General features: G+C 54.6%; 1 protein-coding gene across 4 annotated transcripts in view; it reads right to left on the bottom strand.

The window, feature by feature from the left end:
- Positions 1-3261: 3261 nt before the first annotated feature.
- Positions 3262-26051, bottom strand: part of MEF2B (myocyte enhancer factor 2B) — a 32400-nt gene continuing 9610 nt past the window's right edge. For 2 of the 4 annotated variants that reach the window (XM_074384352.1, XM_074384353.1), the window contains exons 2-10: positions 16926-17039; positions 7806-7876; positions 6702-6905; positions 5358-5492; positions 4699-4846; positions 4419-4552; positions 4233-4326; positions 3989-4100; positions 3262-3708 (exon numbers count right to left, since the gene is read on the bottom strand). In XM_074384352.1, the coding sequence (XP_074240453.1) occupies positions 3483-3708; positions 3989-4100; positions 4233-4326; positions 4419-4552; positions 4699-4846; positions 5358-5492; positions 6702-6905; positions 7806-7859 (1107 nt within the window). In that variant the 5' untranslated portion in view covers positions 7860-7876; positions 16926-17039 and the 3' untranslated portion in view covers positions 3262-3482. The remainder of the gene's footprint in view (positions 3709-3988; positions 4101-4232; positions 4327-4418; positions 4553-4698; positions 4847-5357; positions 5493-6701; positions 6906-7805; positions 7877-16925; positions 17040-26051) is intronic. The other 2 variants (XM_074384354.1, XM_074384355.1) reach the window with 1 other exon arrangement.

Below are 26051 nucleotides of genomic sequence, written 5' to 3'. Positions count from 1 at the left end.
CATAGCATACTGCAGCCTTAAACTTCCAGGCTTAAGTGATCCTCCCACCTCAGCCTCCTGAGTAGCTGGGACCATAGGCCCACGCCACCATGCCGAGCTAGGTTTTTTTTGTGTGGGTGACTGATTTTCTTTTCTTTCTTTCTTTCTCTTTCTTTCTTCTTTCTTTCTCTCTCTGTTTCCTTCTTTCCTTCCTTCCTTCCTTCCCCCCCCCCACTCTCTTTCTTTCTTTTTTTAGATTGAGTCTCGCTCTCAGGCTGGAGTGCAATGGCGCTATCTCAGCTACTGCAACTTCAGCCTTCTGGATTCAAGCCGTTCTCCTGCCTCAGCCTCCCGAGTAGCTGGGACTACAGGTGCACGCTACCATGCCTGGCTAATTTTTGTATTTTTAGTAGACATAAGGTTCACCCTGTTGGTCAGGCTGGTCTCGAACTCCTGATCTCAAGTGATCCACCTGCCTCAGCCTCCCAATGTGCTGGGATTACAGGTGTGAGCCACCGCACCCAGCCTGTTTTTGTTTTCATTCTTTCATTCTTTGAGACAGGGTCTTTTGCTCTGTCGCCCAGGCTGGAGTGCAGTGGCTCAATCATAGTTCACTGCAGCCTTGACTTCCCTCTTATTTCTCATAAATAAAATAAAATAATAAAAAATCAGGTGAGCAGTTGAGGGCACTCAGGTGATTCTCCCACCTCAGTCTCCTGAGTAGCTGGGACTACAGGCATGCACCACCATGCCTGGCTAATTTTTTTTTTTTTTAAGAGATGGGGTTTCACCATGTTGCCCAGGCTAGTCTCAAACTCCTGGGCTCAGGCCATCTTCCCATCTCGGCCTCCCAAAGTGTTTGGATTACAGGCATAAGCAACTGTACCCGGCTAGAAGTCAGTTTTTTGTTGTGGCTGTCATTGCTGATGTTTTTTTTTTTTTTTTTTTTTGAGACGGAGTTTCGCTCTTGTTACCCAGGCTGGAGTGCAATGGCGCGATCTCGGCTCACCGCAACCTCCGCCTCCTGGGTTCAGGCAATTCTCCTGCCTCAGCCTCCTGAGTAGTTGGGATTACAGGCACACACCACCATGCCCAGCTAATGTTTTGTATTTTTAGTAGAGACAGGGTTTCACCATATTGACCAGGATGGTCTCGATCTCTTGACCTCGTGATCCACCCGCCTCGGCCTCCCAAAGTGCTGGGATTACAGGCGTGAGCCACCGCGCCCGGCCGCTGATGTTGTTTTTGAAACAGGGTCTTGCTCCGTCGCCCAGGCTGGAGTGCAGTGGCTCAACCACAGCTCGCTGCAGCCTTGACTTCCCAGTCTCAGGAGATTCTCCTGAATAGCTGGGACTGAAGGAGTGTGTCAGCCATGTCTGGCTAATTCTTTATTTTTTGTAGAGATGGGGGTCTCACTATGCTACCCAGGCTGGTCTCAAACTCCTGGGCCCAAGCAATCCATCGACTTCAGCCTCCCAAAGTGCTGGGATAGGCTGGGCGTGGTGGCCCACCCCTGTAATCCCAGCACTTTGGGAGACCGAAGTGGGCGGATCACGAGGTCAAGTGATCAAGACCATCCTGACTGACATGGTGAAACCCTGTTTCTACTAAAAATACAAAAATTAGCTGGGCGTGGTGGCGCATGCCTGTAGTCCCAGCTACTTGGGAGGCTGAGGCACGAGAATTGCTTGAACTGGGGAGGCGGAGGTTGCAATGAGCCAAGATAGTGCCACTGCACTCCAGCCTGGTGACAGAGGGAGACTCCGTCTCCAAAAAAAGAAAAAAAAAAGAAAGTGCTGGGATTACAGGCATTGGCCACCACACCCGGCAAGAAGTCAGATTTTAAGTGTAACAAAGATCCCACTGAATGTCAAGTGTGGTGGCTTGCACCTGTAATTCCAGCTACTGGGGAGGCTGAGTTGAGAGGATCGATTGAGCCCAGGAGTTTGAGACCAGCAGGGGCAACACAGTGAGACCCCAACTCAAAAAAACAATCCCACTTAGACCACCTGGGGTGCATGGGATGAGATGGACCCTGACTCACATCAACTATTTGCTAGGAGCTACCCTGACTCCAGGACACTCATCTGCCCTTACACACAGGACAGGCCTGAGTGGGGGCAGTTTGCAACCCTTGGAGTGGGCGGATAAGCACCCTGCTCTCTTGTCCCTTGGGTAGAACAAATTGATGGGTCAAGGGCTCAGGAGATACATCCATTCAAAAGATGAGCAGTTGGCCGGGCACCGTGGCTCACATCTGTAATCCCAGCACTTTGGGAGGCTGAGGTGGGCAGATCACCTGAGGTCAGGAGTTCGAGACCAGCCTGACCAACATGGAGAAACTTGTTTCTACTAAAAATACAAAAATGAGCATGGTGGCAGGTGCTTGTAGTCCCAGGTACTCCAGAGGCTGAGGCAGGAGAATCCCTAGAACCCAAGAGATGGAGGTTGCAGTGAGTGGAGACTGCACCACTGAAACCCAGCCTGAGTGATACAGGGGGCCTCTGTCTCAAAAAATAAAATAGCCGGGCGCGGTGGCTCACACCTGTAATCACAGCACTTTGGGAGGCTGAGGCGGATGGATCACAAGGTCAGGAGTTCAAGACCAGCCTGACCAACATGATAACACCCCATCTGTACTAAAAATACAAAAATTAGCCCGGCCTGGTGACGCACACCTGTAGTCCCAGCGGGAGGCTGAGGCAGGAGAATCGCTTGAACGAGGAGGCAGAGGTTGCAGTGAGCCGAGATTGGGCCACTCCCAGTTTGTCGCCCAAACTGGGCGACAGAGCTAGATTCCATCTCAAAAAGTAATAACAATAAAATAAAAAATAAAATAAAAAAAAATAAGAAGATGAGCAGTTCAGGGGCGCTCCCAGTACCTTGGGAGCTTTGACATTCCGGATTCCCACGGGCTGCTTTCGGGAGCCCTACGACCCAGCCTAGTGGCCTGACCCAGAGCCTGTGATGGGCCAGTGCCAGGAGCAGCCCCGGCCAGTGGCCCGGGAAAGGAAATAGCCAGAGGCCCGCACCCCTGGAGTAGGACCATCCCAGGTGCGTGATCACTCTGTGCCGTCCCCCGCTAAACACCTGCTGCTCGTGCGCGCCCCTTGCAGGGCTCCTCCCGCCTCGCCTCCCCACCCCTCCACCTTGCAGCCCTCCGGGACACCCCAAGGGCTCTTGAGTCCTTGTCTCAGGTCGGCTTCTAGAGGTGGGACCCCAAGCCAAGACTAGGCAAGAATGAGGTCCCGAGAGAGCTCTGAGCAACAGAGTTTGGTCCACGGACGCCACGCGCGTTTTATTTGTGGATGTACACACAAATCGGAAGGAGAAAAGGAGCCCCCTAGGGAGGATCGAGCCCAGCCCTGCACCTGCAAGCCCCCGCCGCGGAGGGGCCGTCACTGTCGGGTCTTCTCTGAAGAGGCCTGGTGGGAGGTGGGGTCCCCACGTGGCCTCTCCGCGCGCGCGCTTAGAGCGCTGGGCCGGTGCCACCGCGGGGTCTCCTACCGGGGCCAGCCGTCCGCCAAGGGCAGCCGGCGCAGGGCGGGCCCGGGCCGCAGGGGCTCTGCCAGGGACCGGGCGAGGAGCAAGGGGTAGGGGAAGGTCTTGGGAAAGTCACCGGGACCCCCGGGGGCCGGAGAGAGGCGCTCGGACTTGATGCTGACTGGGGGGGTCGGCGGGGAGGCGCTGTGGGTTGGGGGGCCCTCCTCGCCCAGGCTTCGGCCCCCACTGCAGGGAGAAAGAGAGAGGGGGAGACCGTGAGCTCAGTGAGGAAGGGAAGGAAGCCGGGAGGGTGGTGGCACAGCGTGGGCAAAGGCTCGGCAGGAGGACCCTGGGAAAGGAGGGGGCGGCGATCCCTCTTGGGGCCTCAAAATAGCTGCCCATCCTTACTGGGAACCGGACGGAGCTGGGGGAAGTGTGCGCAGTACCAGGGCTGGCCACCGGGGGTCAGCAGCGGCCGGGGCTTTGGAGGATGGGGACGAGCTGGGACCGTCGTCAGGGCACTTACCTGGGCTGGGAGGGCACGGCGGGGGGCCCATCACCCCTCGAGGGTTGCCAGGAGGCCAGGGTGGGGGGCTGCAGCAAGCCAGGGGGCGGTGGAGGGTCTCCCAGGCCATATTCTGGTGGGCAGGAATTGGGGGCTGAGGCCTGGCAAACCTGACCAACCCCAGACAGTTTTGGGTTCTGTTAGGTGGGAGAGGGCAGGAGTACGGACGCCTCCCAGGCAGGACAGGGCAGGTCAGGGGGCGTACCTGGGGGGCCTGCCGGGAGGAAGGGGAAGCTCCCCAGCGGGGGTCCCGGGGCTGCAGTGGAGCAGGGGCTCTGGAGGCCACTGTAGAGGCTTCTCTGTTCGGAGAGAGGGTGAAGGGGAAACTGAGGCCCACACGCCGGCCGCCCTGCCGCCCTCATCAGCCCCACCACACCCTCCCCTCACTCACGGAGGTGTTCAGTCCCCCTCGGGGCCCAGCCAGGCCACCAGGCAGGTCTGGCCTCCGCCCATCCGCTGGCAGGTACAGTGGGGGTGGTGTCTTGCTGGTGAGGTGGCTTGGTGAGAAGAGAGGGTGCGCCAGGCCTGGGGAAGAGGAGACCCCGGGAGAGAGAGGACAGGTGGGTCACGTCAACTATGAGTCTGAGGTTTAGAGGTGATGCTTGCAGCCTGGCAGCACCAGAGCTAAGATATGCCCAAACAGCCCCCCGGGACCCCTGTCCCATGCTCACCTGGGGGCCCTGCTTTGGGGGCTGCTGGTCGGAAGGGAGATGGGCGACTCTGGGCAGGCGGCGCCTCCCCAAGCCCACTGGGGTCACAGCCTGGTGGTGGCAAGGCTCCATATACCACGTCTGGGCTGGGCATAGCAGGAGCTGCAGGCTTGGGTACAGATGGGGTGGGTCAGAGGACCCCAGGGTAGATGGGGGTGCAAAGTCCAAGGGAGAAAATCCCGATGAGTTCGAGGGCCCGGCTCCACCTTCAGGAAGCCTTTGCTGCACCTCTCACTGGGCTCTCTACCTGCTCCTCCCTCTGCCCTAACCCCACAGGCTGCAGGAGCTTCTATCTGGTTCTGTCACCAACAGGTAGGTCCAGAGCCGAGGCATCTCACTTAGTGTAGAGTTGGCACTGACAGGGCTGCACAGAGTGTTGGATGAATCAAAGATCAAATGGAGGAAGGAACTGTTTGCCTGTTGAACTCTTATTCATGCTTCAGAGCTCCAGCTACAGTGCCCACTTCTCAAAGAAGCCTTCCCTGCCCAACCAGGCGGAGATCTGCCTCCAAACTCCAGGCTCCCTGGCTCTAAGCCCCTCTCTAGTACCAGCCTCAACCACTTGGGTCTAGGAAGTGGGAGGAATACCCTATTCACAGGGGGCAGGGGGGGTCACTTACATATAGCCGGGGTCGGGGCAAGGCTGGGTCACCCCCTTCGCCTGCCAGCCTCCGAAACTTCTCTCCTGGCTCCTCAGGCCCTTCGTCTGGCTCCAGCTCTGGCCCATCGAGGCCAATGCCCCTCCGCTTCAGTGTCTATGTAGACGGGAGACAACAAGGTAGACCCTCGCCCCTACCCCGGCGAGGGAACGCAGTTCTATGGGAGAGGGGAGAGACCGTCCCCACCCAGTTCTGTGGGTAGGGAGGAATGCAGGCATGGCTTGCTCCAGCCAAACCCCACTGACCAAACCCCAGTGAGTTACCATTTAGCAATTTCCTGCCCTGGGACCAGAAAGCCCAAGGACCTGCCCAGATCAGCACAGCAGGAGCTGAGACCACGCAGGCCTGTTGGCGCTGTCCTAATGCTGCTCCCGACCATGACTCGGGGACCCCCTTTCTGCCTCCACGTGCAGCCTCATAGCCTGGCATCAAACCCTGCTTAAGAGGCCGGGCGTGGTGGCTCATGCCTGTAATCCCAGCACTTTGGGAGGCCAAGGCGGGTGGCTCACTTGAGGTTGGGAGTTTGAGACCAGCCTGGCCAACATGGTGAGCCTCCCCCACCCCATCTCTACTAAAAACATAGAAACTAGCCAGGCGTGGTGGCATGTGCCTGTAGTCAGAGGTACTCAGGAGGCTGAGGCAGGAGAATCACTTGAATCCAGGAGGTGGAGGTTGCAGTGAGCTGAGATTGCGCCACTGCACTGCAGACTGGGCGGCAACGCGAGACTTTGTCTCAAAAAACAAAAAAAGATGCTTAAGAAACAGCAGCAGATTTCCTCAGCTGCCTTCTCCTAGAGCCACAGAACCACACGGTCCTGGACCCCAACCTCTTTTTTGTTTTTTGGTTTTTTTGAGACGGAGTCTTGCTCTGTTGCCCAGGCTGGAGTGCAGTGGTACAATCTCAGTTCACTGTAACCTCCACCTCCCGGGTTCAAGCGATTCCTGTGCCTCAGCCTCTGGAGTAGCTGAAATTACAGGCGCCCACCACCAAGCCCCGCTAATTTTTGTATTTTTAGTAGAGACAGGGTTTCACCATGTCGGCCAGGCTGGTCTTGAACTCCTGACCTCGTGATCCGCCCGCCTCGGCCTCCCGAAGTGCTGGGAGTGCAGGCGTGAGCCACCGCGCAGCCGGATGTGCTGTATTTCTGCTGTCCCTAGAAGGGCCCCTCCGCTCCCCCAAGCCCGCGTTAGCAGCCGCGAAGCCACATGGCGGCGTTCATCTTTTGTGCAAGCCGAGGGTCCCTGCGCTCTGAGCAAGCAGCGTGCGCGGGGCCTCGTGGGGCTGGCGGGGAGGCCCCGGGGTACCTCGAGGATGTCCGTGTTGGTGCGGCTTTCGTGGGGCTCGCTGTACTCGGTGTACTTCAGCAGCACGCGGTCCATGTCGGTGCTGGCGTACTGGAAGAGGCGGTTGGCGCTGTTGAAGATGATGAGGGCGATCTCACAGTCGCAGAGCACGCTCAGCTCGTAGGCCTTCTTCATCAGCCCGAACTTCCGCTTGGTGAATGTCACCTGGAATGTGGGGTGGGGTGGGGGATGTGGCAGAGCCTAACTGTTCCTCCAACATGCCTCGGGATTCTTCCTGGCTGCACCGCTAATTCTCAAGTCATAACCTGGCAAACTCCTATTGGTGCCTCAAAACCCAGCCCAAATGTCTCCTCCCCTTTGAGAAGTGCGCCTTGGCTTCCCAAGCGGAGCCCACATGCTCTCTCTGGGCTTTCCCAGTCCTGGGCCTCCCTCTGAGTTGGGCGTGTGTGTGTGTGTGTGTGTCGAGCTCCTTCCCCCTTATGGCTGGGGTTCCAGTCATCAGGGAGAATAAATCAATCCATGATCATGAAAATGAGCAGGTCGGGTGTGGCGGCTCAGCCCCTAGTCCCTGTACTTTAGGAGGCCGAGGCAGGAGGACTGATTGAGGTCGGGAGTCAGAGGCTAGCCTGGGCAACACGGTGAGACCCCGACTCTACTAAAACTATCAAAATCAGCCTAGCTGGGCATGGTGGCGGGCGCCTGTAGTCCCAGCTAATCAGGAGGCTGAGGCAGAAGAATCACTTGAACCCGGGAGGCGGAGGTTGCAGTGAGCAGAGATTGCACCACTGCTCTCCATCCTGGCAACAGAGTGAGACTCTGTCTCAAAAAAAGAGGGGAGAGAGAGAGAGAGAGAGAGAGAGGAGAGAGAGAGAGAGAGAGAGAGAGAGAGAGAGAGAGAGAGAGAGAAGGGAAAGAGGAAGGGAGGCAGGGAGGCAGGGAGGGAAGAAGGATGAACAAGAAACGCTCCGTCTGAAACTCCTGACATTCATGGGCCCCGCCACGCCTCCTCATTCTCCTGCAGTTCAGTTGGTGAGGCCAGCGCCCTGTCAAGGGTGCCTCTGCTAGGAATGTCTTTCCCAGCCACTGCTGCACCGGGGAACTCACCTGCCGATTCCTTTGGTCCAGGATTCGGGAGATCTGGATTTTTTTCCTCCCCATGGTAGAGCGATCTTGGTCTAGGGGAGAAGGGAGAGAGGACAGAGTGAGTGGTCGGAGCATGGGGAGGGGTGCCCAGCCTCACGCAGGTCCTCTGCCTGCCACTGCCAGCCACTGAGGGGAAGGCGATGGGGAAAATCAAGCCAGGCTGGGTCACTGTCGCAGACCCCGCCCCCCGCCAGCCTGAGGACGCAGTAGAGGCTCAATAAACATGTTTAGAGCAAACTGGGCATGGTGGCTCACGCCTGCAATCCCTAACATTTTGGGAGGCTGAGGTAGGAGGATCGCTTGAGCCCAGGAGTTTGAGGCCAGCCTGGGCCACATGTTGAAACCCTGGCTCTACAAAAAATACAAAAATTAGCCAGGCATGGTGGCACACATCTGGAGTCCCAGCTATTCCAGAGGCTGAAGTTGGAGGATCACTTGAGCCGGGGAAGTTGAGGCTGCAGTGAACTATGATCTTGCCACTGCACTCCAGCCTGGGCAACAGAGTGAGACTGTATCTTTTTTTTTTTTTTTTTTTGAGACGGAGTTTCGCTCTTGTTACCCAGGCTGGAGTGCAATGGTGCGATCTTGGCTCACCGCAACCTCCGCCTCCTGGGTTCAGGCAATTCTCCTGCCTCAGCCTCCTGAGTAGCTGGGATTACAGGCACGCGCCACCATGCCCAGCTAATTTCTTTGTATTTTTAGTAGAGACGGGGTTTCACCATGTTGACTAGGATGGTCTTGATCCCTTGACCTCGTGATCCACCCGCCTCGGCCTCCCAAAGTGCTGGGATTATAGGCTTGAGCCACCGCGCCCGGCTTCTTATCTTTTTTTTTGAGGTGGGGTCTCACTCTTGTTGCCCAGGCTGGAGTTCAGTGGCACGATCTTGGCTCACCACAACCTCCGCCTCCAGGGTTCAAGCGATTCTCCTGCCTCAGCCTCCCGAGGAGCTGGGATTACAGACATGTGCCACCACACCTGGCTAATTTTGTATTTTTAGTAAACATGGGGTTTCTCCATGTTGGTCAGGCTGGTCCTGAACGCCTGACCTCCAGTGATCCACTCGCCTCAGCCTCCCAAAGTGCTGGGATTACAGGCGTGAGCCGCTGCGCCTGGCCGACCCTGTCTTAAAAAAAGAAGAAGGAGCAGCAGAATAGCAATGCCATCGCACTTTACAGGAGGACTCAGGCACTCTGGAAAGGCCTCCAGCTCAGAGCCCTCAGGCCAGGATGTGAACCTGGCATCCACTTGGTGACTTGGGAGAAACCCTGTACCCACTCAAGGAAATGTGAGATCACCCTGCTGGGGTTCCCAGAAGGAGGAGACTGCTAGACTATGTTGGGGTCTAGGCCTTCCCCAGCGACCCCTACGCCAGGTTCCTGGGAACAACAGAATCACGTGGCCTGTCCTGCAGCAGCTGGCCCGCTATACAGATGTCCCCTGAGCCCCCAGGGGACATCCCCGCTCCACCAACTGTGTGACCACACCCTCTCTCTCCCAGCCTTTGCCATGTCACAGGTAACGGAGGCTTCAGGTGAGGGTCCTCTCCAGGGTCATGTGGACCTGTGCTCCTGCCAGGCCTTTCCTCTGACCCTCAGGGTGGCCCTCAACACAGAAGCCCTCTCCCCCAGCCTCAGTTTACTGTTCTGTAAATGGGCTGGTATGAAATACTGAGCACCCACCACCAGGCGTGGCAATCAGTTCTCAAGAAATCCAGATCAGGCTGGGCACGGTGGCTCATGCCCGTAATCCCAGAACTTTGGGAGGTCCAGGAGGGCAGATCACTTGAGGTCAGGAGTTTGAGACCACCCTGGCCAACATGCTGAAACCCCATCTCTCTCTCTTTTTTGGGGGGGGGGGGGAATGGAGTTTTGCTCTTGTTGTCCAGGTTAGAGTACAGTGGTGCGATCTCAGTTCATTGCGACTTCTGCCTCTCAGATTCAAGTGATTCTCCTGCCTCAGCCTCCCGAGTAGCTGGGATTATGGGCACCCACCACTATGCCAGCTAAGTTTGTGTTTTTAGTAGAGATGGGGTTTCACCATGTAGGTAAAGCTGGTCTTGAACTCCTGACCTCAGGTGATCCATCGCCTCGGCCTCCCAAAGTGCTGGGATTACAGGTGTGAGCCACTGCGCCAGCCCACCCAATCTCTATTAAAAATGCAAAAGTTGCCGGGCGCGGTGGCTCAAGCCTGTAATCCCAGCACTTTGGGAGGCCGAGGCGGGTGGATCACGAGGTCAAGAGATCGAGACCATCCTGGTCACATGGTGAAACCCCGTCTCTACTAAAAGTACAAAAAATCAGCTGGGCATGGTGGCACGTGCCTGTAATCCCAGCTACTCAGGAGGCTGAGGCAGGAGAATTGCCTGAACCCCGGAGGCAAAGGTTGCGGTGAGCCGAGATCGCGCCATTGCACTCCAGCCTGGGAAACAAGAGCGAAACTCCGTCTCAAAAAAAAAAAAAAAAAAGCAAAAAAAAAAAAAAGCAAAAGTTAACCGGGTGTCATGGGGTATGCCTGTAATCCCAGCCACTCAGGAAGCTGAGGCAGATGTGCTGCTGCACTCCAGCCTGGGGGAAAGAGCAAGACTCTATCTCAAAAAAAAAAAAAAAAAAGCCAGGTGCCATGGCTCACTTTGGGAGGCTGAGGCAGGCAGATCACCTGATATCTGGAGTTTGAGACCAGCCTGACCAACATGGAGAAACCTCCTCTCTACTAAAAATACAAAATTAGCCAGGTGTGGTGGTGCAGGCCTGTAACCCCAGCTCCTCGGGGGGCTGTGGAGAATCACTTGAACCCAGGAGGTGGAGGTTGCGGTGAGTGGAGGTTTCAGTGAGCCGAGATCACGCCATTGTAATCCAGCCTGGGCAACAAAAGTGAAACTCCGTCTCAAAAAAAGAAAAAAAAGAAGAGAGGCGCGGTGGCTCACACCTGTAATCCCAGCACTTTGGGAGGCCAAGGCGGGTGGATCACGAGGTCAAGAGATCGAGACCATCCTGGTCAACATGGTGAAACCCCGTCTCTACTAAAAATACAAAAAAAAAGGTAGCTGGGCATGGTGGCACGTGCCTGTAATCCCAGCTACTCAGGAGGCTGAGGCAGGAGAATTGCTTGAACCCAGGAGGCGGAGGTTGTGGTGAGCCGAGACTGCGCCATTGCACTCCAGCCTGGGTAACAAGAGCGAAACTCCGTCTCAAAAAAAAAAAAAAAGAAAAAAAGAAATTAGCTGGGCACAGTGGTTCACGCCTGTAATCCCAACACTTTGGGAGGCTGAGGCGGGCAGATCACATGAGGTCAGGCATTCAAGACCAGCCTGGCCAACATGGTGAAACCCCATCTCTACTAAAACTACAAAAATTAGCCAGGCGTGGTGGTGGGCGCCTGTAATCCCAGCTCCTTGGGAGACTAAGGCAGGAGAATCGCTCGGACCCGGGAGGCAGAGGTTGAGTGACAAAATGATCGCGCCACTGCACTCCAGCCTGGTGACAGAGTGAGACTCTACCTCAAAAAAAAAAAAAAAAAAAAAAAAAGAAAAAAGAAAAGAAAAGAAAAAAGAAATCCAGATTGTTCTCTGGGAGTGGCCACAGGGGCTTCCAAGGCTCCTGCCCAAGTGGTCCGGGCAAGACCCTCCAATATCCAGGCCCATAAGTGTCAGACACCTCGGCTGGCAGATGTAGTGTGCTGTGTGACCTCAGCCACACCCTCTTCCCTCTCTGGGCTGGGTATCTGAGCCCCCACAACCATGCAGAGCCCAGGCTGTGGGTCCCGGCCCCTCAGTTCTGGCTTGACTTGCTAAATTTAACCTTCAGGGCTAATTTTAATCCCCAGCCGGAATCGGGCCTGTTCCCACGGCTGGGATGTGTTGCCCCCACCCTGACGGGTCCCTAGGGGTTCAAGGGGGGCCTTGGTCCGGAGGTCCCAGTGCCAAGATGACTCCGGAAATGCCCCTGACGCCCAGGGTCCCAGGAGAGCAGCGGCAGGGCTGGGGCTTGGGCCTGAGTCTCTTAAGCATGGAAGACCTGACTGGAGCCCCTTCTCACTCCGTCTGGCCCTATTTTAGACACAGACACCATGGCTAGGGCAGAGGTCAGTGACGGGGGAGAGCTGGGAAGTCTCTCTCTGCACTGAGACCCTGAGAGCTGAGACAGGAAGTGAGTTCCAGGCAGAAGGAACAGCAGGTGCAAGGGCCCTGAGGAGGGACAAGAAACAGCTATGCGGTGGGAGGGAGGGAGGGGGTGAGGCCACAGAGGTTGGACCACTCTAGGCCTCTTTTATTTGGGTTTCCTTCTTTTAATTTAATTTAATTAATGTATTATTATTATGATTATGATTATTATTATTATTATTTTTTTTTTTTTGAGACGGAGTTTCGCTCTTCTTACCCAGGCTGGAGTGCAATGGCGCAATCTTGGCTCACCGCAACCTCCACCTCCTGGGTTCAGGCAATTCTCCTGCCTCAGCCTCCTGAGCAGCTGGGATTACAGGCACGCGCCACCACGCCCAGCTAATTTTTTGTATTTTTAGTAGAGACGGGGTTTCACCATGTTGACCAGGTTGGTCTCGATCTCTCGACCTCGTGATCCACCCGCCTCGGCCTCCCAAAGTGCTGGGATTACAGGCTTGAGCCACCGCGCCCGGCCTATTATTATTATTATTATTTGAGACCCAGGCTGAAGTACAGTGGCATGATCTCGATTCACTGCAACCTCCTCCTCCCGGGTTCAAGTGATTCTCCCACCTCAGCCTCCCGAATAGTTGCCATTACCGGCATATGCCACCATACATGGCTAATTTTTGTATTTTTAGTAGAGACGAGGTTTCACCACATTGGCCGGGCTGGTCTCAAACTCCTGGCCTCAAGTGATCTGCCCACCTCAGCCTCCCAAAGTGCTGGGATTACAGGCACGAGCCACTGTGCCTGGCCACATTTATTTATGTTTTTGAGACAGGGTCTCGCTCTGTTGCCCAGGCTGGAGTGCGGTGGTGCAATCTCAGCTCGCTGCAGCCTTGACCTCCCACGCTCAAGTAATCCTCCCACCTCAGCCTCCTGAATAGCTGGGACTACAGGTGCATGCCACCGCGCCCTGCCAATTTTTCTTTTCTTTTTGTAGAGATGGAGTCTCACTGTGCTGTCTAGGTTGGTCTCAAACTCTTGGCTTCAAGTGATCGTCCTGCCTCGACCTCCCAGAGTGCTGGGATTACAGGTGTGAGCTACTGCGCCTGGACTGTGGGCCTTCTGAGCTGGAGAAGAGCTGTGGATGTGGGTCTAAGAGTGACGTGGCGCTATGAGAGCATGTTTTATTTTTTGAGACAGTCTTGCTCTGTCACCCAGGCTGGAGGACAGTGGCACGATCTTCACCTTCTGGATTCAAGCGATTCTTCTGCCTCAGCCTCCCAAGTAGCTGAGATTACAGGCATGTACTGCCACACCTGGCTAATTTTTGTATTTTTAGTAGAGACGGGGTTTTGCCATGTTGGCCAGGCTGGTCTTGAACTCCTGGCCTCAAGGGATCCGCTAGCCTCAGCCTCCCAAAATGCTGGGATTACAGGCGTGAGCCACTATGAGAAGGTTTTAAGCAAAGAAGAGATGGGGTTTGGTTTATTATTTTAAGACTCAGCTCGGGTGGGCGCGGTGGCTCACGTCTGTAGTCCCAGGACTTTGGGAGGCCGAGGCGGGTGGATCACAAGGTCAAAAGATTGAGACCATCCTGGCCAACATGGTAAAACCCTGTCTCTAATGAAAATATAGGGCCGGGTGCGGTGGCTCAAGCCTGTAATCCCAGCACTTTGGGAGGCCAAGGCAGGTGGATCACGAGGTCAAGAGATTGAGACCATCCTGGTCAACATGGTGAAACCCCGTCTCTACTAAATATACAAAAAATTAGCTGGGCATGGTGGCGCATGCCTGTAATCCCAGCTACTGAGGAGGCTGAGGCAGGAGAATTGCCTGAACCCAGGAGGCGGAGGTTGCAGTGAGCCGAGATCGCGCCATTGCACTCCAGCCTGGGTAACAAGAGCGAAACTCCGTCTCAAAAAAAAAAAAAATTATATATATATATATATATATATATATATATATATATATAAATTAGTTGGGCATGGTGGCACGCACCTGTAGTCCCAGCTACTCGGGAGGCTGAGGCAAGAGAATCGCTTGAACCTGGGAGGAAGAGGTTGCAGTGAGCCGAGATCACGCCACTGTTCTCCAGCCTGGCAATGGAGTTAAAAAAAAATTAAAAAGACTCTGTTCATGTCTTCCACGTGGAGCAGGTCTGTTGGAGGCGGGGGTGGAGGTGATGGGTGGCTGGAGAGGAGGCAAGCGCTGCGTCCATCTGGACAGAGACTTGGGGTAGGGCCCCCTCTACGCTAGGCCTGTGCCTTGCACTTTGAGTCACTGTCCTCCAGGCCACTTTAGTCCCCCAGCAACCAGCAGGCCTTCCACCAACTCTCAAGCCAGGCCTGACAGCTGCAGATGAACTGATGCAGGAGTTTCACGCCCCTGAACCCCAGCGACATTGGAACCAAAGCCATCCTCCACTCTAGCCCCTGAGGGATCTACCCAACACACAGTTCTGAGCATGGCCCTCTCCCGCTCATACACCCTCCATGGCTCCCCACTGCCCTTATGAGAAAGTTCCAGCACCCAGCCTGTCATTCAAGTCCCCTTCCCAAATGAGCTCTTGCCTGCTTCTCTCTCTTCAATAAATATCTCTGACGAGAAGGACCTTTTCCCCTTCTTCACCAAGCCAACTCCTATTCAAACATCAAAACCCAGTTCAAAAAGTCCATTCCTCTGGGAGTCCTCCCTGCCCTTCCTCTGGACTCTCACAGTCACCATCCCTCTCCTCCAGTTCAGACTCCATGGTGTTGGAAATATATATGTGGATCTATAGATGTATCCGGATTTGTCTCCTCCAGGCTAAAAGCCCCTCTGGATCCGGGCCGGGAATGGACAGTAAGGTTTGGTGAGAGAGATGTCACTGACCTCTGACCTCCTCCACAAGCCCACAGCTTCCCTCAACAACTTCCTCTCAGACTGCCCCAGCTGATACCCTGCCCAGAAATACATGCGCATGCAAATCCAGCCACCCAGCGTTGACCTGTCTCGGCCCCAGGTGTGAAGGGCCAGGCAAAGAACGCGGAGGCGGCAGACCCAGGGTGTGCATGTGTATTTGTAGTCACATGCAAATCCCTGCCCGGAGCCGCAGACAGACCCTGGTGACCCATTCTCCAGATGTTGGTGTGATCGGAACTGCTGGGGGAGGTGGCGGAACAGGCTGAATGTGCCAGGCACGAGGGGGGAAGCTGAGGTTTGGGGAAGGCCTCTCCCGCACACACGTACTCTTCCCGCTTCGTCCAGCCAGAAGGCAGACAGCTGTGGTTATCTGCCCAGCGCAGAGGTAGAGAGGTAGACCCATTGACCAAGGAATGGGGCAGGGAAGAAAGAACAGGAGAAGAAACCCAGGAGAGCTTCCTGGGGGAGGAGGCATGTCGTTGGATGTAGATGCAGAGGCTGAATGGGAGCCTGAGCAAAAGTAGAGGGAGGTGGGCATTTGAAGCTAAGAGTCCAGCACGTTCCTACCCCTTTCGTCGCACCCTCATACTTAGCATTTATTAAGCATCAACCTGTGCCAGTCACTGAGCCAAGCGGACCTCAGAAGATGTAGAAAGCTTAAGTAGACCCGCAACCATAGAAGATTAGAAAAGTGACTCAGGGCCGGGCACGGTGGCTCACACTTGTAATCCTAGCACTTTGGGAGGCTGAGGAGGGAGGATTGCTTGAACCCAGCAGTTCAAGACCAGCCTGGGCAATACAGCAAGATTCCATCTCTAAAAAGAAAAAATGTTTTAAGGCAATGAAGTTCAAGGTTGCAGTGAGCTTTGAGCCACTGCACTCCAGCCTGGGCAACAGAGGGAGACTCTCTCTAAAAAATAATAATAATTTCGGCCAGGTGCTGTGGCTCACACTAGTCATCCCAGCACTTTGGGGGGACCGAGGTGGGCGGATCATGAGGTCAGGAGTTCAAGACCAGCCTGGTCAACACCATGATGCCTCATCTCTACTAAAAATACAAAAATTAGCTTGGCGTGGTGGCTGGCGCCTGTAATCCCAGCTACTTGGAAGTCTGAGGCAGGAGAATCACTTGAACCTGGGAGGCGGAGTTTGCAGTGAGCCGAGATTGTGCCACTGCACTCGAGCCTGGGTGACAGAGCAAGACTCCATCTCAACAATAAGAATAATATTTTCGAAATTAAAATAATAATTTGAAAACATGTTGTAAGGCAACAGGCCCAGGTGGTTTTATAGATATTTTCTCAAATCTCACAGAACAGGAAAGGGCAACATTATTTCAACGAACTTAGATCTTTGACATAGACAGGATCTGTCCAAGTCATTTTTGTTTTTGTTTTTGAGATGGGGTCTTCCTGTGTTGCCCAGGCTGGAGTTCAGTGGTGCAATTATAGCTCACTGTAACTTTGAACTCCTGGGCTCAAGCGATCCTCCAGCCTCAGCATCCCAAGTAGCTGGGATTACAGCTACGTGCCACCACACCCAGCAAAGTTTAAAAAGTTTTTTGTAGAGACGGGGATTTTCTTTTCTTTTCTTTTTTTTTTTTGAGACAGAGTTTCACTCTTGTTACCCAGGCTGGAGTGCAATGGCGCGATCTCAGCTCACCGCAACCTCCGCCTCCTGGGTTCAGGCAATTCTCCTGTCTCAGCCTCCTGAGTAGCTGGGATTACAGGCACACGCCACCACGCCCAGCTAATTTTTTGTATTTTTCGTAGAGACGGGGTTTCACAATGTTGACCAGGATGGTCTCGATCTCTTGACCTCGTGATCCACCCGCCTCGGCCTCCCAAAGTGCTGGGATTACAGGCTTGAGCCACCGCGCCCGGCGAGACGGGGATTTTCTATGTTGCCCAGGCTGGTCTCAAACTCCTGGCTACTCCCAGCTACTTCCAGATACTTCAGAGGCTGAGGCAGGAGGATTGCTTGAGGCCAGAAATTGGAGACCAGCCTGGGCAACATAGTGAGAACCTGTCTACAAAAAAAGTCAAAGTTAGCTGCATGCGGTGGCACACACCTGTAGTCCTGGTATGCAGGAGCCTGAGGTGGGAGGATTCTTTGAGCCCAGGAGTTCAAGGTTACAGGGAGCGATGATCTTGCAAGCTTTTCCACTTCCAGCTCTCACGCATGGCTGGTGGTAGAGGAAAAAGGGATAATCACTTGGACATCTACTAAATCTGAACAGATGGCTACCCTGTGACCCAGCAATCCCGCTCCTCCATGTTCAATATTCACCCAAGAGAAATGTGTCCAACTGCACCCAAGGACACAGACAAGAATGTTTTCTGCAGCTTCGTACATCATCGCTTCAAACTGGAATCAATCCGGAAGCCCTTAATGAGAGAGTTAGTCGACACATTCTCATCGACTCCATGATCAATTACAGACAGTACAGAAAAGGGCTACACTCTGGCTCCACGAAACCACGTGAATGAATCTCAGAGACCGCTGGCTAACTCGACGATCCTGGACTCCTCCGAGCGGATGCACTGTGTGATCTTATTTACATGAAGTTTCAGAACAATCAAAACTCACTGGTGAGGTGGGGCACGGTGACTCCTGCCTGTAATCCCAGCACTTTGGGAGGCCGAGGTAGGAGGATCACTTGAGGTCAGGAGTTTGAGATTAGCCTGGCCAACATGGCAAAACCCCATCTCTAATAAAAATATAAAAATAAGCCAAGCGTGGTGGGAGGCGCCTGTCATCATATCTACTTGGGAGGCTGAGGCAGGAGAATTGCTTGAACCCAGGAGGTGGAGGTTGTGGTGAGCCGAGATCTCACCACTGCACTCCGGCCTGGGTGACAGAGCGAGACTCCATGTTAAAAAAAAAACAAAACAAAACAAATAAAAAAACCCAACCAACCAAACAAAAAAAAACCCTCACTGAGGCTGACGGACATCAGACAGCACAGTGGTCACCTGGACAGAGGCTGTGATTAGGCAGTACCCAAGGGGGAAGTCCCAGGGTCTGGGGATGTCCTGTTCCTGGGTCCAAGGTTCGGGTGCACAGATGTATTCAGTATGTGCAAATGTGTGGAGCTCAACTCTAGTGATCTGTGCATTTTTCTTTGTATAATTTCTTTCTTTCTTTTTTTTTTTGAGACGGAGTTTCGCTCTTGTTACCCAGGCTGGAGTGCAATGGCGCGATCTCGGCTCACCGCAACCTCCGCCTCCTGGGTTCAGGCAATTCTCCTGCCTCAGCCTCCTGAGTAGCTGGGATTACAGGCACGCGCCACCATGCCCAGCTAATTTTTTGTATTTTTAGTAGAGACGGGGTTTCACCATGTTGACCAGGATGGTCTCAATCTCTTGACCTCGTGATCCACCCGCCTTGGCCTCCCAAAGTGCTGGGATTACAGGCTTGAGCCACCGCGCCCGGCCTGTATAATTTATTTCAAAAGAAAAATTTTTTCTTTTTTTTTTTGAGACAGAGTCTCGCTCTGTCACACAGACTGGAGCACCGTGGACAATCTCACTCACTGAAACCTCCACCTCATGGGTTCAAGTGATTCTGCTGTCTCAGCCTCCCGAGTAGCTGGGATTATAGGCATTCGCCACTGTGTCTGGCTATTTTTAGTAGACACAGAGTTTTACCATGTTGGCCAGCCTGAACTCCTGGCCTCAGGTAATCCAGCCGCCTTGGCCTCCCAAAGTGCTGGGATTACAGGCATAAGCCACTGTGCCCAGCCTAAAAAAAAAAAAAAAAAAAAAAAAATTATTTTTTATTTATTTTATTTATTTATTTTTTTAATAAAGTACAATGACAAAAAAAAATTTTTTTTTTAATCTAGCCGGTCATAGTGGTACCTGCCTGTAGTCCCAGCTACTTGGGAGGCTGAGGCAGGAGGATCACTTGAGCCCGGGAGGTGGAGGCTGCAGTGAGCTGTGAGTGTGCCACTACACTCCAGCCTGGGCTACAGAGTGAGACCCTGTCTCTAAAAATAAAAAAGCTCCCTGCTGCTTATGGCTGCGGTGGGGAGCAGTGTCTGTTCAGGTTGGTGTGAGGTCACAGGAGGAGGCTGCGCCGGTGGGAAATAGGAGTTTGAATGGAGATGGGGGTGTCATCTGGGCAGAAGCGGACTGTTCATTTGGTGACCAAAGGGGCAGGATGGCTGGTGGCCTGGGATACAAGAGGAGCCTGCTGGTCCCAGGCCTGAGCAATGTCGGGGGTCAGGGGGAGCTGGGAGGACAAAAGAGCTCAGAGTGCAGAGGCATCAGAAATTTTCTGGCAGCGTCTGTGGTCACTAAGTCAATCAACAAATATTACCCCAAAGTCCTTCAAGCCAGGCATAGACTATCATCTCCCCAGCCTGGCGAGGTCTCTTGGCCCCCTAGTAATGGAGATGGGGTGCCAAAAGGAATCCCTCCCACTGACCCTTCCCTTCTGTCCTCTCTACGTGGTAGAACTCAGTTTTCTCCCGTTAATTGGGGGTGAGAATCCTTCTTCCATGAGGAGAGCGGATCTACTGACTTTTTTTTTTTTTTTTTGAGAGTTTTGCTCTGTCACCCACGCTGGAGTGCCGTGGCGAGATCTCGGCTTGCTGCAACCGCTGCTTCCCGGGTTTAAGCAATTCTCCTGCCTCACACTCCCGAGTAGCTGGGATTACAGGCGTGCACCACCACGCCCAGCTAATTGTTTATATTTTTGGTACAGACGGGGTTTCGGCAAGTTGGCCAGGCTGGTCTCGAACCCCTGACCTCAAGCGATCCGCCCGCCTCTGCCTCCCAAAGTGCTGGGATTACAGGCTTGAGCCACCGCGCGCGGGGCCCCTATTGAACGTTTTTTCTGGCTTCTGGGAAGCCAAAAAGAAGAAGGGCCGGTCCTCGGGGGCCTTGGGGGGCCTGGGGGCGCTGGGTCGATGCAGCATCCCGCAAGACCGCCTTGAAACACGGTCATCAGCTCCCGCTTCGTCCCTGTAAAATGGGCCACAGGATCCTAACCACCCCCCACCCCGCCCCGCCGTAAAATGGGCCACAGGATCCTAACCTCGCAGGCTTTGCAGCAGGGGTCTAAGAGGAAAGATCAGGAACAAGTCAAGTTCCCTTTCTCGGCACCCCAGCGGGACTTTACCGAGTTGGGGATGAACCGATCGCTCCGCCAGACCCCTGAGCCCGCAGGCAAGCCACGGTTTGGCGGAGGAACCCGGGCCGGGAAAGGAGAAGTGAGAGGCAGGTGGGGTGCGCTGGGGGGAGGGGAGGGCCCGCGGGAGGCGGTGAAGCGGGGAGGGGCGCTGCCCCCGGGCCCTGCAGCCAATCAGGCCTGCGGCCCCGCCTCACGCAACCCAGGCTGCGGTTTCATCACCTGCTCCCCAAGTACCTCATTACGGGCCACAGGAAGAGCCCCTTGGAAAGCCAGGACCCCCCCCTCCTCTCCTGGGGGCTCCATCGGCTCCGACCCCAGCTGCAGGCGACCCTCCCTCCCCAGCCAGAGCCCTGGGTCCGCTGGGGGCCTGGGGGCCTGGGGAGGTGGTGCCCAGGTGGGGGGCACGTAGGTGACTTGGCGGCCTGGCTCAGTTCACAGCGGTCCCTGGATCCCCGCATCTGCCCTCGGGGACTTAGAGGAGAGGGTGGGCTCCGGCAGTGATCGCAGGTCGCCTAGCTTCTCTGGAACTCAATTTCCTTCCTCAGAAAGTGGGGGGCAGCAGGGGCCACCCGGCTGAACGGAGGGGAGGGGCTTCACAGTAAGGAACTTTATAGATGCGGGGAGCATTTGTGGTCGCTGGGCTCCGATGCCCCTCAGAAGGCCTTGGGGTTACCTCTCCATCCCGGGGAAACCCAGCTCAGAGTGACGGCCCCGAGAAGTCCCTGGCAGGGTGCTGGGGGACAGGGGCAGATGGGGTTGGGGTCACTCCATCCTTGTATGGGCATAATGGAAGGTAGAAATATTCCCCACACACGGAGACCCCCACACGTAAGCAGAGCCGCACAAAACCCACAGGTGCCTGAAACATGACAGATCCCCCAAATACACAAGGATTCCTCCTGAGAAAGTCCCCAGAATACATGCGATTCACAATACACCAAACTCCCCAACCCACACACCTCTCCAAACACAACGCACATATCCCCAAAACACACCCTGGTCCCTCTGCATAGACAGACTCCCCAGAACACTCAAACACACCCAGATGACACACACGGATCTTCCTGAACACGTGGCTGTCCCCCGAATACACACGGATCCCTTCCCCCCAAACAACGTGGAGTCCCTCCCCGCCCGGCCAGACACATGCAGACTCTTCCAAACATATATATAGACTCCCCCCAGTCTATGCTGGTCCCCCATCACACAGGTAGGGCCCCCCCATCACTGCAGTGATATCAGCCACACCCTAGCTTTCTTCTTTTTTGTTTTTTTGTGAGGACAGGGTCTCTCTCTGTCACCCAGGCTGGAGTGCAGTGCTGCAACCTCAGCTCACCACAACCTCTGCCTCCCGGGTTCAAGCGATTCTCATGCCTCTGCCTCCCCAGTAGCTGGGATTACAGGCATGCACCACCGTGCCCGGCTAATTTTGTATTTTTAGTAGAGGCGGGGATTCACCATGTTGGTCAGGCTGGTCTTGAACTCCTGGCCTCATGTGATCTGCCTACCTCAACCTCCGAAACTGCTGGGATTACAGGCCACCATACCTGGCTGGGTTTCTTCTTTTTAATTATTATTATTTTTTGAGATGGGGTCTCACTCTGTTGCCCAGGCTGGAGTGCAGTGGTGCCATCATAGCTCACTGTAGCCTCTAACTTCTGGGCTGAAGCAATCCTCCCTCCTCAGCCTCCTCAGTAGCTGGGGCTACAGATGCATACCCAATTTTTACCTGAACTATGTCCACCTTTTTCTTTTTGTAGAGATGGGGTTTCACTTTCACACTGGCTGTTCTTGAACTTCTGGCCTCAAGCTATTCCCCTGCCTCAGTCTCCCAAAGTTCCAGGATTACAGGTGTGAGCCACCTCACAGGCTTGGCTTCCTTCCCGAGGCAGGGGGGTCTCCAACCACTAGCAGTGAAATGCAGGCTGAGGGCATAGTGTTTGAATCCAGGAATCTTAGACTGTTCCAGCTGGAGAAGGCCCCATGGAGGACCCTTTGGCGTCCATGGGGAAACTGAGGCCCAGTGGAGAGCCCTAGGACTGCCTTTCAACCTCTCCCTGGGCCTGCTCCTAGGAGGGACAGCTCCTGTTGGAGGGCAGGATGAGGGGTCCAGGGGACAGCCCCCTCTGCTCCAGAATTTCACTTTGGCCATACAGAGAGAGGCCAGAGCAGGGGCTGTGGCCCTGTCAGTCCAGGGTTCAAATCCTAACCCCACCACTTTCCCACTGTGAGATGCTTTCTGAGCCTCGGTTTCCTGTTTGTACAAGGGATCCCTGCAAACTCCCCACCTACCCACCTACCCACCTTTCCCCTCACTTGAAAAGGTGTCATCTGGCTGGTGGGGTGGCTCACGCCTGTAATCCCAACACTTTGGGAGGCCGAGTCAGGTGGATCATGAGGTCAGGAGTTTGATACCAGTCTGACCAACATAGTGAAATCCCGTCTCTACTAAAAATACAAAAAAAAAAAAAAAAAAAAATTAGCCGGGTGTGGTGCCAGGTGCCGGTAATCCCAGCTACTCAGGAGGCTGAGGCAGGAGAATCCCTTGAACCCAGCTCACACCATTGCACTCCAGCCTGGGTGACAGAATGAGACTGTCTCAAAAGAAAAAAAGAAAGAAAAGGTGTCATCTACCAGCCGACTCCCAGTCCACCTTATGCCCCTTTGGGGTCATCTGCAACAGCCGCCCCGAACTGACCCCCCATTTGCCCATGACTCTCCCATTCCCCGGGCTGTGCCAGACTCCGGGACACCCTTCTCGGTTTGCCCAAGCCCAGGAGCGTCTCCATGTCCTCTAAAGACCTGCAGAAAACCCTCTTTCTGGAGGCACCAATCTTCTTTAATATTTATTTATTTATTTATTTATTTTTTGAGACGGAGTTTTGCTCTTGTTACCCAGGCTGGAGTGCAATGGCTCGATCTCGGCTCACCGCAACCTCTGCCTCCTGGGCTCAGGCAATTCTCCTGCCTCAGCCTCCTGAGTAGCTGGGATTACAGGCACGCGCCACCACGCCCAGCTAATTTTTTGTATTTTTAGTAGAGACGGGGTTTCACCATGTTGACCAGGATGGTCTCGATCTCTCGACCTCGTGATCCACCCGCCTCAGCCTCCCAAAGTGCTGGGATTACAGGTTTGAGCCACCGCGCCCGGCCCTTTAATATTTATTTTAATTTTTTGTTTATTTAGTTTTTGAGATGGCATCTTGCTCTATCGCCAGGCTGGAGTGCAGTGGCGTAAGCTCGGCTCACTGCATCCTCTACCTCCCGGGTTCAAGCGATTCTCCTGCCTCAGCCTCCCGAGTAACTGGGGCTACAGGTGTGCGCCACCATGCCCAGCTAATTTTTGTATTTTTGGTAGAGAAGGGGTTTCACCATGTTGGCCAGGCTGCTCTCGATACCTTGACCTTGTGATCCACCCGCCTTGGCCTCCCAAAGTGCTGAGATTACAAGCATGAGCCCATGGCCGGCCTATTTTAATTTTTTGAGGCAGGGTCTCATTCTGTCACCCAGGATGGAGTGCTGTGGCATGGTTTCGACTCACTGCAGCCTGGACCTCCTGGCCTCAAGCGATCCTCCCACCTCAGTCTCTGGAGTAGCTGGGATTACAGGTGCAAGATGCCACACCTGGCTAATTTTTGTACTTTTTTGTAGAGCTGGGGTCTCCCAATGTTGCCTAGGCTGGTCTTGAACTCTTGGCCTCAAGAGATCCTCCTGCCTCCGTCTCCCGTAGTGCTGGGATTACAGGTGTAAGCTACCATGCCTGACTAAATTCAACTATTGCTGCAGCACCCATCCCTAACAGATTTTTTAGTGTGTGTTTCTTTTTCTTTTCTTTTCTTTCTTTCTTTTTTTTTTTTTTGAGACGGAGTTTTACTCTTGTTGCCCGGGCTGGAGCGCAATGGTGTAATCTCAGCTCACTGCAACCTCTGTCTCCTAAGTTCAAGTGATTCTCCTAACTCAGCCTCCTGAGTAGCTGAGATTGCAGGCAGGCGGCCGCCTCTGTGCTCAGCTAATTTTTCTGTTTTCAGTAGAGACAGCGTTTCACCATCTTGGCCAGGCTGGTCTCGAACTCCTGACCTTGTGATCCACCCACCTTGGCCTCCCAAAGTGCTGGAATTCCAGGCGTGCGTGAGCCACAGTTCCCGGCCTGCTGTGTGTTTCTTTATTGCTTTCTCTGATGGGCCTCTCACCCTGCTGGCTCCCTAGCGTCCAGTACGTAGAAGGCCCTCAGTCACCTGTCCTTGAATCAGTGAGCAAACAACTGCTTCACAAACGGACGAAACACTGGTAACTTGCTCCGTCTTCTGTTTTTCTTCCTTTTCTTTCTTTCTTTTTTAGACAAGGTCTTGCTCTGCCACCAGACTGGAGTACAGTGGCACAATCTTGGCTCACTGCAACCTCCGTCTCCCGGGTTCAAGCCAATCTCGTGCCTCAGCCTCTGGAGTAGCTGGGACTGCACGTGCACGCCCCTCCACGTGGCTAATTTATTTTTTGACATTTTATTTTTTGTAAAGACAAGGTCTCAGTAGGTTGCCCAGGCTGGTCTCAAACTCCTGAGCTCGAGCAATCTACTCACCTCAGCCTCCCAAATTGCTGGGATTACAGGCGTGAGCCACTGTGCCCGGCCTACTTGTTCACTTCCCACTGAAACACCTCATGGCTCACACAACAGATATAAGGCCCTGCCCAGCCCACAGGCTGCCGACAGTTTGTGGCCCTGCTCTAAACAACCTTCACAGCAAAACCACCAACTGTACGGCACTGACGCTCCTCTCAGGCCAAGAAACGGACCCTCCGAAGGTCCAACTGACCAGCATGGGAGAAAACCAGGTCGAGACGACCATCCACAGCAAACGTGGCCTGGCATGGGCACCTTCACCTGCCGAGAAGGCCTGTTCCAGCCTGGGTGTGGTGGCTCACGCCTGTAATCCCGGCACTTTGGGAGGCCGGGGTGGGTGGATCACGAGGTCAGGAGTTCAAGACCAGCCTGGCCAACATGGCGAAACCCTGTCTCTACTAAAAAGACAAAAATTAGCCTGGCGTGATGGTGCACGTCTATAATCCCAGCTACTCGGGAGGTTGAGGCAGGAGAATCACTTGAACCCGGGAGGCAGAAGTCACCCAGCACCTGGAGCCAAGAGAGACCCCACACTCTGAATTTGACTCCGCTGTCCCCATGGGGGCTGGAGTCCAAGGCCCTCCAAGGCCCCTGGTGATGTCCCCTAAGCCACAGTAGTGGCTGCAGGGACAGCCCAAGGTTTTCCTCTCTTTGTTCCAGAGAAAGATCTCCCTGTGGGGCCTCAGAAATTTGTCCCCAGACGCCCCAGCCTCCCTGCTTGGGAAATTAGCACATCTGTCAGCGCTGGGCAGAAGGGACTCTGTGTACAGCCTGGCAGCCCCAAGATGCAGCCAGCAGGGACCCCGAGATGGAGCTTTAGGACATTGCCAGCCCCCAATATCTTCCTGCAGAAACGTCTCGGAGCCCATCAGGTGCTGGGGATGCAGGAGCAGGGGACAGACAGAGCCAGGCCTCCCCCATCACCCAGTCTGATGGAGGAGGCAACAGTGGCCATATAACCGTATCTGGGAAAAAGGCCTTTGAAGAAGAAATTCAACAGGGGGAGGGAGTGAAGGGTGGCAGGGAGACAGCTGCTTTGGACAGAGGGTCTAGGAGGGCCTCTCTGCAGAGGGCTGGTCTCAAGGAGGACAGGACATCAGGCATAGAGTGGTGACATGAAGGGGTGCCACGCCTGTAGTCCCAGCTACTCAGGAGGCTGAGGCATGAGAATTGCTTGAACCCGGGAGGTGGAGGTTGCAGTGAGCGGAGATTGCGCCACTGCCCACCAGCCTGGGTGACAGAGTGAGACCCTGTCTCTAAGGTGTCTCAGAGAGGTGGGAGCCAGCTTGCCTGGTGGACACAATGGCAGGTGCAAAGGCCCCGAGGCAGGACTGATGGACAGGTGGGCTCCAGGAGCAGGCAAGCTCCATGTGGCGGGGGTGGAGCGAGCAAGGAGTGGCCAGAGACACAGAAGGTCAGAGAGACGTTGAGAGACAGAGA

The sequence above is a fragment of the Saimiri boliviensis genome, chromosome 14 (genome assembly GCF_048565385.1).
Source record: "Saimiri boliviensis isolate mSaiBol1 chromosome 14, mSaiBol1.pri, whole genome shotgun sequence".
NCBI classification, from domain to species: domain Eukaryota; kingdom Metazoa; phylum Chordata; class Mammalia; order Primates; family Cebidae; genus Saimiri; species Saimiri boliviensis.
This window is presented reverse-complemented; position numbering and strand designations above follow the sequence as displayed.